General features: G+C 51.0%; 5 protein-coding genes across 5 annotated transcripts; 2 read left to right on the top strand and 3 right to left on the bottom strand.

Annotated features, from left to right (window-relative positions):
* Window positions 1–1,850: 1,850 nt before the first annotated feature.
* On the bottom strand, window positions 1,851–5,765 carry JN550_005426 (uncharacterized protein; the record flags this gene model as incomplete). The annotated part of the gene is made up of 6 exons (XM_049317052.1): window positions 1,851–1,877; window positions 1,925–2,512; window positions 2,632–3,325; window positions 3,422–3,662; window positions 3,816–5,489; window positions 5,540–5,765. 6 exons carry the CDS (start codon window positions 5,763–5,765, stop codon window positions 1,851–1,853), a joined length of 3,450 nt encoding a protein of 1,149 aa, XP_049172439.1.
* A 669-nt stretch (window positions 5,766–6,434) lies between these two features.
* Window positions 6,435–8,030, bottom strand: JN550_005427 (uncharacterized protein; the record flags this gene model as incomplete). Its single annotated transcript, XM_049317053.1, has 4 exons — window positions 6,435–6,717; window positions 6,785–7,061; window positions 7,142–7,714; window positions 7,775–8,030. 4 exons carry the CDS (start codon window positions 8,028–8,030, stop codon window positions 6,435–6,437), a joined length of 1,389 nt encoding a protein of 462 aa, XP_049172440.1.
* Window positions 8,031–9,475: 1,445 nt separating this feature from the next.
* JN550_005428 (uncharacterized protein) lies at window positions 9,476–10,444 on the bottom strand (the record flags this gene model as incomplete). Its single annotated transcript, XM_049317054.1, has 1 exon — window positions 9,476–10,444. The coding sequence occupies one exon, from the start codon at window positions 10,442–10,444 to the stop codon at window positions 9,476–9,478; it is 969 nt and encodes a 322-aa protein (XP_049172441.1).
* Window positions 10,445–11,694: 1,250 nt separating this feature from the next.
* On the top strand, window positions 11,695–14,241 carry JN550_005429 (uncharacterized protein; the record flags this gene model as incomplete). The annotated part of the gene is made up of 8 exons (XM_049317055.1): window positions 11,695–11,915; window positions 11,970–12,416; window positions 12,883–13,034; window positions 13,078–13,106; window positions 13,170–13,304; window positions 13,365–13,649; window positions 13,702–13,987; window positions 14,066–14,241. 8 exons carry the CDS (start codon window positions 11,695–11,697, stop codon window positions 14,239–14,241), a joined length of 1,731 nt encoding a protein of 576 aa, XP_049172442.1.
* Window positions 14,242–14,873: 632 nt separating this feature from the next.
* JN550_005430 (uncharacterized protein) lies at window positions 14,874–16,709 on the top strand (the record flags this gene model as incomplete). Its single annotated transcript, XM_049317056.1, has 2 exons — window positions 14,874–15,083; window positions 15,135–16,709. 2 exons carry the CDS (start codon window positions 14,874–14,876, stop codon window positions 16,707–16,709), a joined length of 1,785 nt encoding a protein of 594 aa, XP_049172443.1.
* Between the last annotated feature and the right edge of the window lie 273 nt (window positions 16,710–16,982).

Consider the following 16,982-nt stretch of genomic DNA (forward strand, 5'->3'; position numbering starts at 1 on the left):
TGTGTATAAAATCCCGGATGAGGGAGGCAACCTCGGCGCTCTTTTCGAAGCCAAGTGGCCTAGCCACCAGTAAGGTCTCATAGACGGCACGTTTTTGTAATTGAATCAGATTAAGTTTCCGTTGACATTTCTCATCTCGTCTGCACATCGCAAGTTTGGTGTTGTACAATATTCCAGCGGAGCCGAAGTTGATGAAAACTGGTCCCGTAAAAGACGTAGGTAAATAATCTATTCCGCGGTTAGGGTGAGTATTCGCATTATAAAAGTCGGAAGCGGCAACCTCTGGTGAGAGCAGAGCAACGCATCTTTGCAGTGGAATGAATATTAAGTTTTGCCCCAAACTCCTGGAGGTAGCGTAGCAGAGCTATGGCAGGATTACCACCTGCGCTATTGTCGGCGATAACGGGATGACTAGTCGACATCTTTATGTCGCGCAGAAGGAACAGGTAGTCGGTCAGAGCATCTTGTACTGCACCCGGGAAGGGTTTGGAGCCGGTATAGCCCGATAGAAGGTATTTTTAGGGGAAGGAGATATCTGTTTCGCCTTCTCCGGAATAGCCTTCTCTAGGAAGCCACACTGCCCATCTCGGCTATCTGCCGTAATGTAGGCACCACCATAGAGGTAAAGGACAACGATTTTAGAAGCTGAGCCAATGGTTGGCGTTGCTGGAGACCACGTTCCACTAACAACTGCTGGCTCGACGCCGGAGTCCAATGGGTCTTGATAGGAGTCTTTTGCCGAGGATTCTATGGCCTAGAATCGAGACCCTTTTCTCCCCCTTTTCAAGTATAAGTTCTCTGAGATACCGATGCAGGAGTGAAAATTTATAGTGACATGTGCTAGGCGCGCCAGCAAGGCCTACTTCAAATTCCACTTAGGGTGTGGTCTGCGGCAGTGCGCCGCGCAGACGATGATCCGGGGTGACAGGAGTAACGCATGTGGCCGGTACTGTGGTTGATAATAAACGATTTTTCAAAGGAGTCGGGAAATAGGTTTCAGCCTACAATAAGGATACGTCTAAAAGGACAGAATGTGGTGGGATTCCGGTGTTGCATAAGCATTAACCACGCAAGGCATTCCATATTGCACGGTGCACGAATGTCAAGAGCGGCCACCGTAGTAGCTTGTATGATAACCGGTATGCGAACATGTTCCAAGCGTGATGCTGACATCGTAAGCTGGTAAACTATCACAGAATACCCCTCTTACATCGCCAAGTTCTAAGCTCACTTAGTAGATACCGCTCCACAGGTGCTCAAATTTGCTGTCTGATTTTGCAGCATCAGGTTCTTCAACTTTGCGTACGCCGTTCAAGACTACTCCAAAGGCGAGTTCAGGATCACCAGCTCCATTGTACTGAACGTTTATATGCTAAATACTATAATCCCTCCAGTAACAGTGTTACAAATACTAGGAACACTGGCCACTATGGGCATAGTCCGTCTCTCTATTCGCCATCTTTGCTGTCGGTTCTCCGTCATGAAATGGTGGTGCCTTGCGTAACGGCTTTTCTCCCAAACATGAGAGTATAACATGTATGGGTTTGACAATGGGAGAAGGAATGACTGGAACCGTAGCGCGAGTAATCGTTCCTACAGGCAGCTGTGCTAGGAAGAATTTCTCTAGGTGCTGTCGGACATTCTCTTCGGAACTCTTGCAGTATTATCCCTTCTCCTTTTTCATTCACTTGCATAAGTTGCATCATGAACTGCTTTTGAAGTCTTGTCCAACCATGAATAAGTTGGCAATTGTGACATTGGCTAGATATACATTGCATGTATATATCTGTGCTACTGTTGAACATGACCCACTATATAGCGCTGCTCTCTGCTCAGTCGTTCTGTAATTACTAAAAGGCAAATCGATGTCGGGCATCCTGTCTTCGTTAAAATTTAGGTTATATGAGTGGATATGGATGCGTACAGAGATCTTTCTTTCCATTTCTAACACAGAGTGACCGAGCTGATCAGCAATCATCTGCTTTTTGTCATCAGCAAGCAATGCGTATCGCTCGCAGAGATCCCCATCAATAACGCCCTTGACCGGCATGTAAGAGCTTCGATACATGAGATGATCTCGGCCTGTGACAGGTGGATCTGCCGTACGCATGTGTGCCTCCAGAGCGTGAAACAACTCAGCGTCCGAGCGGGTGACGAGCGGGATCAGAACACCGATCGTCCCTTGCAAACCAGTCCATAGGAGAATATCTTTCCCTCCAATGGCGAAGCTTGCTTTGGAAATGCTAGTTGGAATATCTTGAGTAAAGAAGTGTGATATCAGAGTGAGCCGGTCAGGGGCACCGTGGAGATGCTCCCGTCCCAGGTGACCCACGAAATCAGGGTCATCAGCCTTGGCGCTGACATTCTCAGGACAGCGCAATATCCAAACGTTACCGAACTTGTCTCCTCCAGCGATGGTTTCATAGTCCACCATGGTCGTGCATGTCGTCCATCGAGCCACTGAGTCGTCGACGAATGGGACAAGTATATTGGAGTTCGGCTTGTACACCACCTGTTAACGCTTTTGTTAGCGAGTGTGGTTTCGGGATCACTTCATGAACTTTGTACATAAGCCCTGAAATTCAGCCTTGCATCTCAAAAACTAGCACGGGTGTATTTAAATCCACTCACCAACGTGATACCCTGCTGGATATCTCCAACGGCAATGCGGCTGCCTTGTGCTGACAAAGACACAATCAGTTGCTGCGTAACGACAGCTTCGGCTTTTCGAAGCAATTTTTTGAGACCCAAATCGTAAATCCTCAACACTTTGCCAATCCCAGCGGCCAGACGACCTTGGAAGCTTAAAAGTGCCATCGGTGGTTCCTCAACCTCGGACTTGTGGATGAACTCTAGTTCTCTCCCGTCTTGACGGAACCGGTAAACCCATATGTATCCAGCGGAGAAGTTCCTCGGGTTAAGAACTATATCTTTTCCAGTGCCGACGACTAGGAATAACTCGCCATTCTGACTAGCAAACGAGACTACTGCAGCGCTGACGGCAGCTTCATTGTTCTCAAGGTCAATTCTTTGCAGTGTTTGAGGTTCCTCGCCAAGTGGCTCGATGACATTAATGCATGATGCCCATCTTTTGTGTGCACGGGGATACCCAAAGCTCTCTGAGGGTAAAACAGCCGATATTTCATTGAACACAATGGGATCCTCCCGGAGCTGCACCCGCAGCTGTGGGGCCAGAGTATTGTTTTCGGATTCAATACCGTAAAGGTAGGGTTGGTCAGGGTGCTTGACGAGCTGTTGTGGAGTATATGTGAGAGGCACAGACTCTTGGACCATGTTATCGTGAATGTTCTGAACAGAGAACACCCTGACGATTCGGTCAGCTTACAGCGACTCCGGGGCATTGCAGTGGAAATGAAGTATAAGCTAACGCAGCGCGCAAGCCTATATCTTTGAAACTTACCGCAAGCTGTTCTCTTGGATTCCAATAACCCCCTCCTCAAACTGCCGACTTCTGAGACTACAAGCTGCTTCCAATCCTTTGTACAAGAGAGGTGTCATCATGAAACCCTTGGCGGGGTCGACATAACCTACCCACGGCGTAATACCCAGAGCGAGAACACACTTCTGCCCATTGATTGTGATTTGTGACAGCTTGATACCTTTCAACCCAATGAATTTATGTCGTATATCTGCCAACTCTCCTGTAATCCGGTCCAAAAGTCCTCGACTATAAACGCCAGAATGCAGCCCGATATGTATGTATGTTGCTGAGCCACCATTGTCATGTGGTGGGTTATCCATCACTATGATTTCAACTGCTGAGGGCGGCGCTGTTAGGGCTTGTACGGACTTACTGTCAAGCGTAGATTCCGGATCTAAACTCAGAATTCGAAGGGTACAGTCGTCGGATCCCACTGCCAAGAAGGGGCTTCGCAAATGGCCTGTCGGTAACTGGCCAAGGCTGAGACAGGTAACGGTGCCACTCATCTTTTTCCACCCATCATACTCCGTCAGAGTCCCACTACTGTCGATTTCGAAGTAGACGATCTCTCCGGAACTCAGCGCTATAGCGACTTGCTGTTCATTCGCAGCCGCTGCAAGAATCAATACAGATTGCGGAGTGTGCCAATCGATCATCTTCCCATTTTGAAGATGACGTATGCCTTTAGGGTGGATTTGCACAAGACCGTCTTCTCCCATCTGCTGGACGGCGAGGGTGGGTACTGAAGTGAGTAAACCTGAGTCGCTGATTTGATCGAGCTCTTCTCCAATACTCATTACTGAGGTCGATTTAGACCAGGTCAGGATGATGTATCTATCGTGTTTGTCGTGTCTACTAAGCTTTGTTGCCCACACGCCTGAAGCTCGACCGGGTAACTCGGAAGCACCATGCTCTTGAACCTTCAATCCGTGCTTCAACACCCGGAAACGGCTCCTGGCACCGTTACCACACGTTGCATAGATTCGTGGAATGTGTTCCTCCAACAGATTGACAGTTTTAGAGTCAAGCAGAGGACTCATGGAGTCGATGGTTTGAACCATGGTGAGATTTTCCAAAGGTCGGGGGTGAAAGTAGGTAGGTATAGCAGTGCCAGAAGGGGAGGAATTATCACTTGTAAACTCGGGTTCGTCGTCGTCACCAAGCTTCTCAATTTCATAAAAGTTGTGGTTTCCGAACTCGCAAGAAGCGAAGAGAAACCCAGACTTGAGAATACAAAGGCTGCTTGAAACAGGGATAGAATCAAAATACTTGATTTTGATAACCCCTACCTCGCTAGTAGGGTTCTCGTCGATCCCTCTCCGCATACCAAGCGTCACTTTGAAGATATCTCCGTCTTCTGTTTGCAGTAATGCAAAGAAGGTGCCCGCTCCGCTCTTTAGCTTATGCACCACCCCCGAAACGATACTGCGTTTCCAGTTCGGGTCCTCTATAGTGCCCCGGCGCCTGGGGATGGAAACGCGTAATGTTTCTTGGTTCGAATGGTGATATGTCACTGTATCCTCTGCACAGACAAGTACACCACTCGGGCCATCATTCCCACCGGGGACTTGGAAAAGTAAAGAAGATGTTGGATCCACAGGCTCTGACCACTTGCGGACCACATGGTTTACGCCAAGGTCTAGCTCGTAGTAGACAAGCTCAACGTCCGGATAGGTTTGTCCGGATAGATCCTGGTCCAATTTCGAGTGATGTGTTTCAAGAGACGCAAATACAGGGTTTTCATAACCCACGTCGAGCGCTATCAGAGATAAAACAATGGTGCCTTGTCTATGCGCTACAAGAGGCGATGATATAGTGAGCTCAGCCTGAGCGTTGCGGTCGAGAACATATATGAATTTGCTCCTCTCTACGGACGCGACAAGACAGGCTCGCCCTTTAGGGTCGGCAGCGAGGTATTGACCCGGAACAACACGGCGCACGCCTGATTTGCCAAATGTTTCTAGCTGCACGCGAGAGAAGCGTCTCTGGGCCGCTACGAATTCCACGACGGCGATGCTACCCGAGTCAGCAGTTAGGATGATGTAATCTGGGAGGAGTAAGTTATTTTGTCTAAAGCTGAAGCATTACAGAACTTACCCTTGGTGGTCCCGGCGAGACGAACTGAAGCAACCGATCGGATGATGCTGAAGAGATCCTGTGAGCAAATTGTTATGACTTGGCTTAGGGCCGGGTTGGAGCTAAGAAGGGCCAAACGTGACCCTGAGGCAGTCAGAATCTGTTGTTCCCCAGTGCCTGAAAACTGTCCGACAATCGCTTGGCCGACGGTTGTTGGGGGTTGGAGTGTCAGCGAATAGAGAAACATGTTCGCTGCGAGGTACTCCTGCGATGAAGAGATCAAGCACAGTTTCGCCGACCAGACTGATCAATTCAATAGCTCACTTGACATGGGAGGCTCTAAGCCGTTGTCTAGGTAGTCGGTTGAAGACGAATTCGATCAGTTACTTCCATGCACAATAGATACCGCTTGTTACGCTGCATTGGTTGATCCGGTTCAGAGTAACTCTTAACCAGACCTTGTGGAACAAGTTGGGGAACAAGGCAGCAAGTGGGCCCCCCATAATATCCAGTGCGGGGTCGGCCTGTTTACTGCCGCCCACCTGCCTCTTGCCTCTTGCCTCTTGTCTCCGCCTGCTGTCGACATACGCTGAGGTATTCGGTACAGCACCCTATCAGCACATGGACGAGCCGCCCGAGGGGATGTCGCTTACCTGTGGCCCGAGCCCCTTTTAAGAGGAACTGACCATGGCTTGGCCGGTCCCCCAATCCATCCATGGGCTCCTTAACTAGCAGTAGTGCCGCGGCATACCAGATACATAGCAATAAACACCCACTTTTGGTTTCAGACAGAAATGATAAGTTAGCTTCGGACATAATATATATAACGATTGTTTACAACGACTCGTCGACCGTTAGTCGTGGTGTTTTACTAATTTCCTACTCTAACACTTTTACAAAATTATCGAGTTAGTAATTAGACTCTGCACAGTCGGCCATCCGGCTGCGATTGCCATGCCTCGCTGCCAACCGCCGTTAGACCGTAGAACACCCCAGAAGGATCGTACTTTTTCTTAATAGCTAGCAGACGATCATAGTTGTTACCGTAAAAGACGCGCTGCCAGTTTGGCTGACCGAAATCAGCTTCGTTCAGATATGCGCCGCCATTTGGATCCAGGTCAGCCAGCTTGGGCAGTAAGACGTTTCTTATGAGTTGTTGGTCTTTTAAGTTCTGTTCAAAATCCGTTTCGTTCCAGAAACTAATAGAGAAAGGTGAGCATAATCGATATGTAATGGCAACGAGCACCTCATGACTATGGTACTCACCTTCCGACTACAGCACTGAAAGCTGCAGTGCGCCACGCCGGATTTACCGAGTTCGGTATCGAAGGTGCTTGGTTTACATTGACAGAAAGTCCAGATATGACAGCACCGTTGGTCACGATCAATTGCAGCGCGTCCGTCAAGGACGCTATGCTGCTATCTGACGATAGTAATGATCGCGGCACAAGGCGACCACCAATATTTCCGCCAGTTGCCGGAGGCTCTGCACTCATAGAATGATATCCTTCGAGAAAGGTGGGGAAGTCATTTGCAGCATACTCTGTTGGCTGTATCAGCATCTGGTTCCCTGTGAAACCAATTTGGTGCCAGGAAAATATGATAGACTGGCCAGGCACTCACGATAGGGTATTCCTTCTTGCTCGAGTTTGTCTAGTGTTGGCTGCAACAGCGATTGCAGTTCTTGAGCAGTCAAGCCCGGAGCTGTCAAGGACTGAATCACAAACACGTCACTGGTGAGCAGCCAAATGCATACAGCACCGCTGTCAGTGATGTTGGGCAGGCTTCCTAGGAACACTGACAAGGTGTCGTAATAGGCATCAGATGTTGCGTCGGTGTTCGAGAATGTGAGATTGGCAACCGAGACTTGAACGCTAGGATGTGCCTTGACCGTAGCGGATAGCACGGCGCCATAAGTGCCACCGCCACCTCCGGAGAGAGCCCAATACAAATCTTCGTTGGTAGTCGCACTGGCAGTCAATTGCTGTCCCGAGGCTGTGATGACTTGCCACTCAAGGACTTGGTCAGCTCCGAGTCCAAAGGTCGATGCGAGTGGCCCATGACCTCCACCTTGCGAGTATCCACCAGCGAGGCCAACACTGGACGAGTCACCACCAACAATGACGAGGCCTAATGCATCTGCTGCGACAAGGGCCTCCCGCACTTGCACTCCGGCGCCAACCGTCATTGCTTTCCCTATCATGATCATTCGTTTCCTGCTTCACGTGTTGACTCTGAAGTATGAGAGAAACTTACCAGTATAGGCGTCAGAAACATAGTCATGAACGGCAATGTCTTTTAAGTGATGCGTCCAGATAGCTAGTGCACCAGCTCCAGTTGATTTGCCAAGATAGTCATGACCTGTATTACGGATAACGAGGCGGATGTTGTTCTTTTGTGCGAAAGCCAGGGTGGACTTGAAGTCCTCGGCTGAAGAGGCGTTGACAGCGTATTGAACGTATGTTCCGACGATGCACTGGGCCTCAGGAGGGGTAAACGGGTCGCAACTCATGTTGGCAAAGAGTGGCGCCATCACAGAGGATGAAGATTCAGAATGAATATCTGGGTTAGTCCATTCTGCCCGTAATTCTGCGCACGCGCCGGTATTGTATGGCCCGAACGAACTGTTATGACAGGCGCTTGCAATAGGAACAGTTGCAATCAGCTTTCCATGCAGTGTTGCATTGAATGCCGCCCAAGTTCTTTCGCTTGGCCAGCACGCATCACCAGGGAAGCATCTACAAGATGAGCCATTGATTGACGTATTGCGGGCTAAGCTGGGTGGAAAGGCTCGTGGATGAGATGTGACAGCTGCCATACACGTAGCTGGGATTAAGAGGGCCAAGCGAGAGGCAATCATGATGCCGTAGTTCTGGTGCTGCTACCCGTCACAACGCAGAACTGACAATCATGACGGTTGAACATCCTGGAAAAGACATCAAGGCCTTTAAATGAGGCGAGAAACGCCAGATCAGATCTCGCTTGATGCCTCGTGGTTTGAAGGATTTGCAACCCCGTCAAAACGTGGCAGGAAGCCCGGCGCTAACGAAAGCCTGCAGAGGCGTGTAAGAACGTCTCATTCCTTACTATATACTTTCTTCCCGCCAAGACATAATAAGCGCAATCGGGAATAGATAAATTGGGGGTGCTAATTCGCGGCCGAGGGTTACGAGGCTCGTGTGGCCCTCTTCTGTTGTTCTGAGGTGCATGGTTGTATACCGCTCTGCACAAGCTGAACTGAAGCCAAAAGGTAGCATACGTAAGGAAGCCTCGCTCCACAATACGGGTGGAAGCAAATACGTGCATAAGGGGTGGGTGGCACATGGCATAAAGGAAGTGTGGATCACAGCGGCTGGCCGAGGACAAAGTCCCTCGGGAACCAGCCCGGTCCGTAGCGGCCGTAATGAACTGATGCGATCGTGTTTCGGTAGCACCTTGCTCTGATGTGCGCGCAATAGCTCAGAGGGGTTGGCTGAGGTGGGATGCATGTGAGAGTCGTCAGCCCAATGTTCCTTTATTTTAAGATTACATTCCAAAACCATTGCGGTGTCCAATCGCTAGCTTCCATGCAATACCGGCCCGTTCAAATAGCGCAGTCATGACTGGTCGGCTTCGACCAGCCCGGCATCCCCGCCGTGTTCGCTGGCCTGCAACATGCAATGCTACCTAGTCGAAGGATCCCTTCGGGTTCGTGTCACGTACGCAGGAAGTGTTATATCTACTGTGTAGTTGTAAGCGAAGGATTTCTTGCTCTACAGCTCAGACGATTCAGAATCCCACTAGACGAGGCAAGGATGGGCAGAGTGCACAATTAAAATCCTAGATAGGCTTTCCTGATTACCCTACAACAGGGCTTGCGTGTTGAACTTGAGGTTGATTAGAAATTTTAACTTCAAATATTTAGGAACGTCCGAATATGATTGACGAACAACTCTTATTCTCTGAATTGGTTTATTTCTATGGCTCATGGAATCCTCGTACCATCGCAAAGGCTGGAAGGGAGTATAAAGTTACCGTCCATAGACACCACCACTTCCATGTTCTGGCGTCCTCCGCCGGGGTACGTTTCAGCAATACCCGGCGCATGACATTCAGTCCTGTCAGGCTGGAAAGACCAAAAGCGACCGGACCCGGGCTCCAGAGCCAGGTGCACACAAGCGACCAGAATCCGACGAAGAAGGCGATGCATGTCCGTGAAAACCATTCGCCTACGAAGAGCGCGATGGTACCGCGCCCGCGGCTGCGATCACCCGCCTGATCTTTAAGATCTTGGACCTGCATTGTGGTCAAAATCACACCGCTTATCACGGAGACCCAGGTGAACGCTTCTGGGGTTATGTGCCCACCGACGGCGATTCTTAGGGAGGCCGAGTTGGCCACAGCATACGCAATTGATATGATGGGGTCTCTAAGAAGCTCGTCGCCGCCTCTCAGGTCATTGTACAGGTAGCTCAGCGTTGGAATCAACACCCCTTGCTCCCATACTCCCAGAGCGTGGTTCAGCCACATGAAAATTGGGATGAGCAGAAGCAAAGCGCAGCGGGCCTGATTCGAAGTCGCCTTGCCCGTCGGAATGGGACGCCAGGGCTTATTGAGGACATCCTCCTCAACGGACTCGATCGAGCGTTGGTTGCCCAGGTCAAAAACGAGCACATTGCACCAGTTGAACAATACAACACTAGGTGCTCGCACAAGAATCTCCGTTACTGAAGGCGGGCCCTCCAATTCAGTAGCCGCAGAAAACGCCGGTACCAGGGCCCCGAGGAGGCCAAATGTTGTATTCGGAATGACAAACGTGTTAAAGTTGCTTTGCGTGAATTCCCATATGAGATATGGGAGATGAATAACTGGGCGAATTAATTTCCCTGTGGTGAAAGAAGCCGGTGCTATTTTTGAACCTGTCTGATCTGACGTAGTTGTTGCCATGGTTTATGATTAGCTAGCTGCTTGCGAAGTACCAAGCAGCTGCCACAGGTGGAGGAGGGAAAATACGATTGTGTTGAATATCCACCACGCCTGCCCAGGGCCCAGTTGGATATGGGTATATACGCAACGACCACGTCGTCGCAAGACAGACCTGCCGGCATGGCCAGAATATGAGACCTGAGAGCCCAACAGCAATCGTATAAGCGTACCCCGGAGGTACGGATGTAGCTTATTGACCGACATGGCGGGCCCATAAAGTGGGTAGGGTGGCATTGGCGCATTGCAATCTATTGCTTACTCGCATCCTGCCACGCAACCCACCAACCAGTCTGTAACTCTGTGTCAGCTCATTGCTTAGAGAAGGATCACGCACGCCGTTCATCAAGTGTCACCCGTTGTGGAGATCTGAAATCTTACCCGACACGGGCCAGTTTGATATGCCAACCTCCTAGTCCCCGGCAGCGGCGTGCACAGTGTTCTTTCTTCTTGAGCGTCAGCTCCTATGTGTCAGATCTTTTGTTAGAGTGGAGGGCTCTGCGGCACATGTGTGAAGTGCCCCTCCCAAAATCATGTAACATATGCCATCCTGACCCTCACGCCCAGGTCGTGGACCTTCATCAGAGTTTTATTTCATTTTGAAAAGAAAATAAATTTGGTTTCCTGATCACGAATTTGATTTTTTACAATGGCGACCATCGGGCCACGGGCGAACGCACTTCTGTGGTGGATGGGTGCTTTTACTATCATCTGCTCTATTATACTAGTGCTTCGTCTGTGCGCCGCACGGGTTATGCGCCGGCCATTCCACGTGGACGATGCCTTTATCATTATCTCCTTCGTAAGTGAAAACCGCGATTCTGCCCTGATGAAACTGTCTTTCGTGGTACTCAATAGCTTTGTGCTTTTGTACGGTTGCACTTTACTGATCCAAAGAAGGCGTGTATCCTCTCATTTGAAGGCATCGCCGTCTGGGCCGCCATGAACGGCGCTGGGATGCCCGCGGCCGAGCTGCGCCCCGATGAATTGGCAACATTATTAATGTTATAGTACAAAGAGGCCGGGCTATTTTACGAGGAAACTAACCGGTCGATTAGATTCTTGTGCTTCCTTCCTCGATTACATGGCTAATAGGGACGGTGGCCATCAAGATATCTGTGCTGTGGCTCTATACTAGAATTTTCTCGACACAATCGTTCAGAAGATGGGCATACAGTCTTATGGCATGTGTTTCTTGCTATTTAGTCGCATTCATGGCTGTCTTCATGACCATTTGTCAGCCAATTGACCAGTATTGGAACCCCGTGCCGTGGGGACATTGCCGCGACACATCCATCCAGGAGTTCACTTCGGTCTCTTTCAACCTGGTCCTGGATTTGGCCATCTTCATATTGCCTATGCCATGGCTTTGGAGACTGCAGATGCCACGGCGCAACAAAATTGGCATTAGTGTCATGTTTGGTATTGGTTTCATGTAAGTCCTGCTTCACACGTTGAAAGGGATTACACGACTGACCGCTAACCTCAGCACTATTGGCGTCATGTTGTGGCGAATTGCAGCGACAAAGAAGTCGGTCGATGAACCCGACGGAACCTACTGGATGACTGACATTGCGCTCATTGCTTTGTTGGAGCTTTGGTTGGGCTTCATAGTCGCCTGCATACCTACTCTGGCGCCATTACTCAAAGCTTACGTAAAGCCTGCTGTGAGCAAGCTGAGATCAATCTCAGGGCTCGATCAAAGGTCACAACAGGTATCGTTGAAGATGGTCAGGAACAGTAACAACAATCGAAGATACCATCCCATTGACGGAACTCAGGATTCCAGGAAAGAATATCCTCCAGCAGTACATGGGGATCTGACTCCCGGCGCCGCGATAACGACCCACATCTCGCATGATCCTGTTCGGAGAAGTACAGAGCAGCACGTCGGGAACGATACCATTCATGTTCAGCAGGATATCGAGCATCGTTGGTAGGGGAAACTCTTTCATACAACCGGACGTATGCCTGAGGGGATAGACTACTTCCAGTGAACGGTTGCAAGCGCCATAGAGGGCTTGGAGCATCTCACTCAGTTTACTACATGGCGGGACAAGTGACAGTGCCATTGACAAGCGGCCTTTTATCTCCCACCCACGTACTGTATATAGTAATTCATCAATTGCCAGAACACTACCCAGTACTGGAGAACCAAATTTGCAGGGCCTGGGATGGGATGGATGGGATGGGATGTGACGGATCGTTTTGGGTGGGTACAGTAAGCGCGAGGTGGATATGCATGGATCTTTTGAATCTAGAAACCTGAGAACGCCTTTGGTTCGTATCATATCGGATGAATTAATTGTCAGATTATGTCGTCAGATTGTCAACCGAGACTAGCAGTCTATGCCGCATCACTGCACGCTGTTGGCATGATACTTGCTTTTGTTGAGCTACAGGCCTGAACCCGGCACTGCGACATCACAGCCCCGAAACATTACCCAATATTGGGGTGGAGGGCCGATTGGCTTCCCACTCCGGAGCTTTGCCGCCCAGGAGCCAGATACTGACACCGACTCGATAAGCCACAGCCTGCATATGCAACATTCAGGTGGGAGCTCTATGCTTGTGGGAGGCAAATGACCGGGAATTAGTGATTACCGATCATCAGCTCATGGCTTCGGTATAAGATCCAAGCCCCTTTCTTTGCATGGGTGGGACATAGGACAATTCTTTATACACCCAGCCTCGGTTCCTGGGAGAAATGCAGCCCCCGCTTCCATCTTTCACGGCCACCTGGCACAATGACACCTACCCGGCGATTTCTCCGTCGCGCCCGGAGCTGAGTGCGGCAGGGAAGACGATCGTGATCACGGGCGCGGTGAGTAAGGTCCATGACCATTCTTGGTTGAGTAGGCTCTGACAGTAATACCACTTACAGGGATCCGGCATCGGTCGCGAGACAGCCGTTGCGTTTGCCAGCGCTGGAGCTGCACACCTGGTGCTGTTGGGGCGCACCCAGGCGACCTTGGACGAGACGGCCTCGCTGCTTCCCAGTCAAGTGTCCAAGGAGACCTTTGCCGTCGACGTCACGCAGCAATATGCCGTCGAACGAGTTGCTATGGCCGTTGGATCATGGGATGTTCTAATTGTTGCTGCCGGCTACGTCTCAGCCCCCAAGCCCATGGCCGAGGCAAACACGGATGCCTGGTGGCAGAATTTCGAGGTAAGGAGAGCCTGTTCTTAGCAGGCCGCGTCGCGTGCTGAGCTTGGTCTAGACGAATGTCAAAGGCCTCTTCCTGGTCGCCAAGTTCTTCCTACCGACCAGGAATGCATCGCGCTCAGCCCTTCTTGCACTCACGACTGGTAGTTCAGCCCTGCCGAGCTCGATGTTGCCCGGACTCTCTGGCTACACCGCATCAAAACTCGCCCAGACGAAGCTTGTTGAGTTCCTCGCCGCGGAGCATCCAGATGTCTTTGCAGCTTCAGTTCACCCTGGCATGGTGGAGACGGCCAACTTCAAGGAGGGTGGTGGGAACACCGAACTGGTGCCCATGGATAAAGGTTAGTATCTGGATTCATCACAATTAACTAAAACAATTCACTGGTATGCCTTTGCTGACTGGCTCCAATTCGAAACAGTCCAACTTCCGGCTCACTTCTTGGTGTGGATGTCGAGTCGGGAGGCTGCATTCTTGACCGGTCGCTCTGTTTGGGCCAACTGGGATGTGGATGAGTTGAAGGGGCAAGCTGAGACAATCAAATCGGGCATGGCAATGACAGCTGGGATCAATGGCTGGCCGTATACTATCAGCTAGACCCGCCTAGAATTGTGCAACATTCATTTCATTGTTGACATTCGCGTTCAGTTCCCTCTTTCTCTAGGCTGCGACAGTGGGTCCATGGCATGCGCTCCATCATCCAAATGCTCACTACTGCTGACGCCTTATCCGATATAACGGACGGCATATTGCATCTGCATCGCGGCGCAGTAGACCCCGACACTCATGGCCTGCTGCAACCAACATGATTCTAGTTAGTGCAGATGAAACTGGATGGCTGCGAACGATCGGTGTGCCTGTGTTGGTGCGGGTTGCGTGGCCAAGTGCAGGTACACCAGCGGCAAAGTGCAGACATTACAACCTGGCTGCAGCAGCCCTCCGGCACATCTAAACCAACATCCTCGGACCATTAATGCAGAAGTCCTGCACGCGCCGGCATTTGATTGGTCCCAGAGACATTGAGACTGTAGGCAGCAGCAGTACAGTGTCCAGGTACTGTGTCGTACCGGAGTACTACACCAAAATTGTTCGTAATCCACTTTTTCCGTCTTTCCCGGGCTTACAGGCCCGTGGAACAGGCCTTCATAGCTAGCTTTGGCCAACGCTCTTCGTGGGGATTGTATAGCATCCAACATCAAGATTGGCAACGCAATCCTAACTCAGTCGCTATGGTTTCCACAGAGTTTGACTACGTCATTGTTGGAGGTGGATTGGCAGGCATCGTGTTGGCTGCTCGATTGTCTGAGGAGTCTGGTACTGAGGTTCTCGTCATTGAGGCGGGAAAGGACCAGACGGTCGACCCCCGGGTCAATGTCCCCGGCATGTGGCCTGCTTTGCTCCGTACTGAGTCCGCGTGGGACTTCAAAACTGTTCCTCAGGTATGTCCGTATTCGTGCGTCACGTATATATGGCCTCTAACATTTCAAAAGCCAGGACTGGGTGGCCGGGAGATCGGCTTTCCACAGGGCCGGCTGCTGGGAGGATCAAGTGCACTGAATGGCCTTGCTTTCACCGCAACGTCCAAGGCCAATGTGGACGCATGGGGGCAGCTGGGCAATCAAGGATGGGTCTGGTCAAGCTTCTACGAGTCAATGAGGCAGTCATACACGTCGCCCTCCCAAGATGCAGACGCCCAAGGCCCCATTAGACTCAGTGCCCCTGAAGAGGATTCGGAATGGCCCAAAATCTGGAAGGAGACTCTTATTGGTCTGGGTTTCTCAACAACTGGTGATCAGTTTTCTGGCGACTTCTGTGGCGGTCTGGTTGTGCCAGATTCTATCGATCCCCTCACCAAGCAGAGAAGCTACGCCGGCAACGCATATCTTGAACCGGCGCGATCGCGACCCAACCTGAACTTCTGGACAGAGACTCAGGCCACTAAGGTGTTATTTGATCAGCCAGACTCGGGCACTGTCATCGCCACTGGGGTCCAGGTAGCCCGGGGTGGGGAGACAAAGACTGTGCGAGCGCGCAAAGAGGTCATTGTCACCGCGGGCACCATCAACTCTCCGAGGCTCTTGGAGCTTTCGGGCGTCGGAGATGCGAAGCTCTTAAAATCACTTGGTATCCCAGTAGTGGTTGACAACCCCCACGTAGGAGAGAATCTTCAAAACCACCCCATGTGCACCTTGAGCTTTGAAGCGCATGATCACCAGGGCTTTGAGACCATCGACAAGCTTGCGAGGCAAGACCCAACTGCTATTGCAGCCGCCATGGAAGCTTATGCGAACCAAAAAGGCCCCTTTTCCAGAAGCGGCGCGAATCTAGCTGCGCAGTTGCCAACTCCTCCCCTCAAGCCTGAGGACGAGGCTAGTGAACTGGATACATTCTTGCAGAGCAAGATATCGGACAGTCACGGGGAAGCCAAATCTTTTGCGAAGTTACACGAGTCCTTCGTTCGCTCCATCATCACTTCACCCACGCAGGCAACTGGATGCTATATCGCCATCCCGGGCTTCGCAGGAGCTACTGGCGATGGGTGGATGGCTCCTGCGCCCTCTGGGGGCGAGAATTACTTCACGCTGACAGTGCTTCTCGCTCATCCTTTGTCTCGTGGTTCGGTGCATGTGACTCACTCATCAACGGACGCGTCGTCGCTCTCTATCGACCCCAGATATCTGACACACCCTCTGGACCTCGAGATACTGGCGCGCCATGTACAGTTTGCAGACAAGATTGCAAACTCTGAGCCTCTGGCCAGCCACCTGAAGCTAGACGGGAAACGCAACTCGGGTGCGCCCCCAGCCGGCAGCTTTGCAGATCTGGGCACTGCCAAGGATTATGTACGCAAGACGGCGGTTGGTGCGCACCATTTCACCGGTACGTGTTCGATGATGCCAAAAGACCTGGGCGGAGTTGTGGATGCACAGCTGCGTGTGTACGGGTGCCGTAACCTTCGGGTCTGCGACGCCAGCATCATCCCCCTCACACCACGAACCAATCCCCAAGCTACAGTGTACGGGGTGGCGGAGCATGCGGCGAAGATGATACGCGCAGATTTGTGATCATGATGTAATAGCAAAGCCACAGTAGTTCACAGAGCCTCGCAGTGATTACATCGGTCTCTGGAGAATCGTATCTGATCAGTAGCTGTGGCCAACCAAGGTCCGGAGGAGCCCCAAATGAGATGCAATTTTCACTAGAATGTTTCGCTCCATACTGTGACAACGTGCGAGAAAAACGATGCATCGTCAATACGGCCGCTCACCCACAGCTCGTACTTCTCGCATATGCAATGGACTTTTGTTTGGGAGCAACAACCAAACAGGATGTTTTTG

Source organism: Neoarthrinium moseri (genome assembly GCF_022829205.1).
Source record: "Neoarthrinium moseri strain CBS 164.80 chromosome Unknown scaffold17_Wmoseri_CBS_16480, whole genome shotgun sequence".
NCBI lineage: Eukaryota > Fungi > Ascomycota > Sordariomycetes > Amphisphaeriales > Apiosporaceae > Neoarthrinium > Neoarthrinium moseri.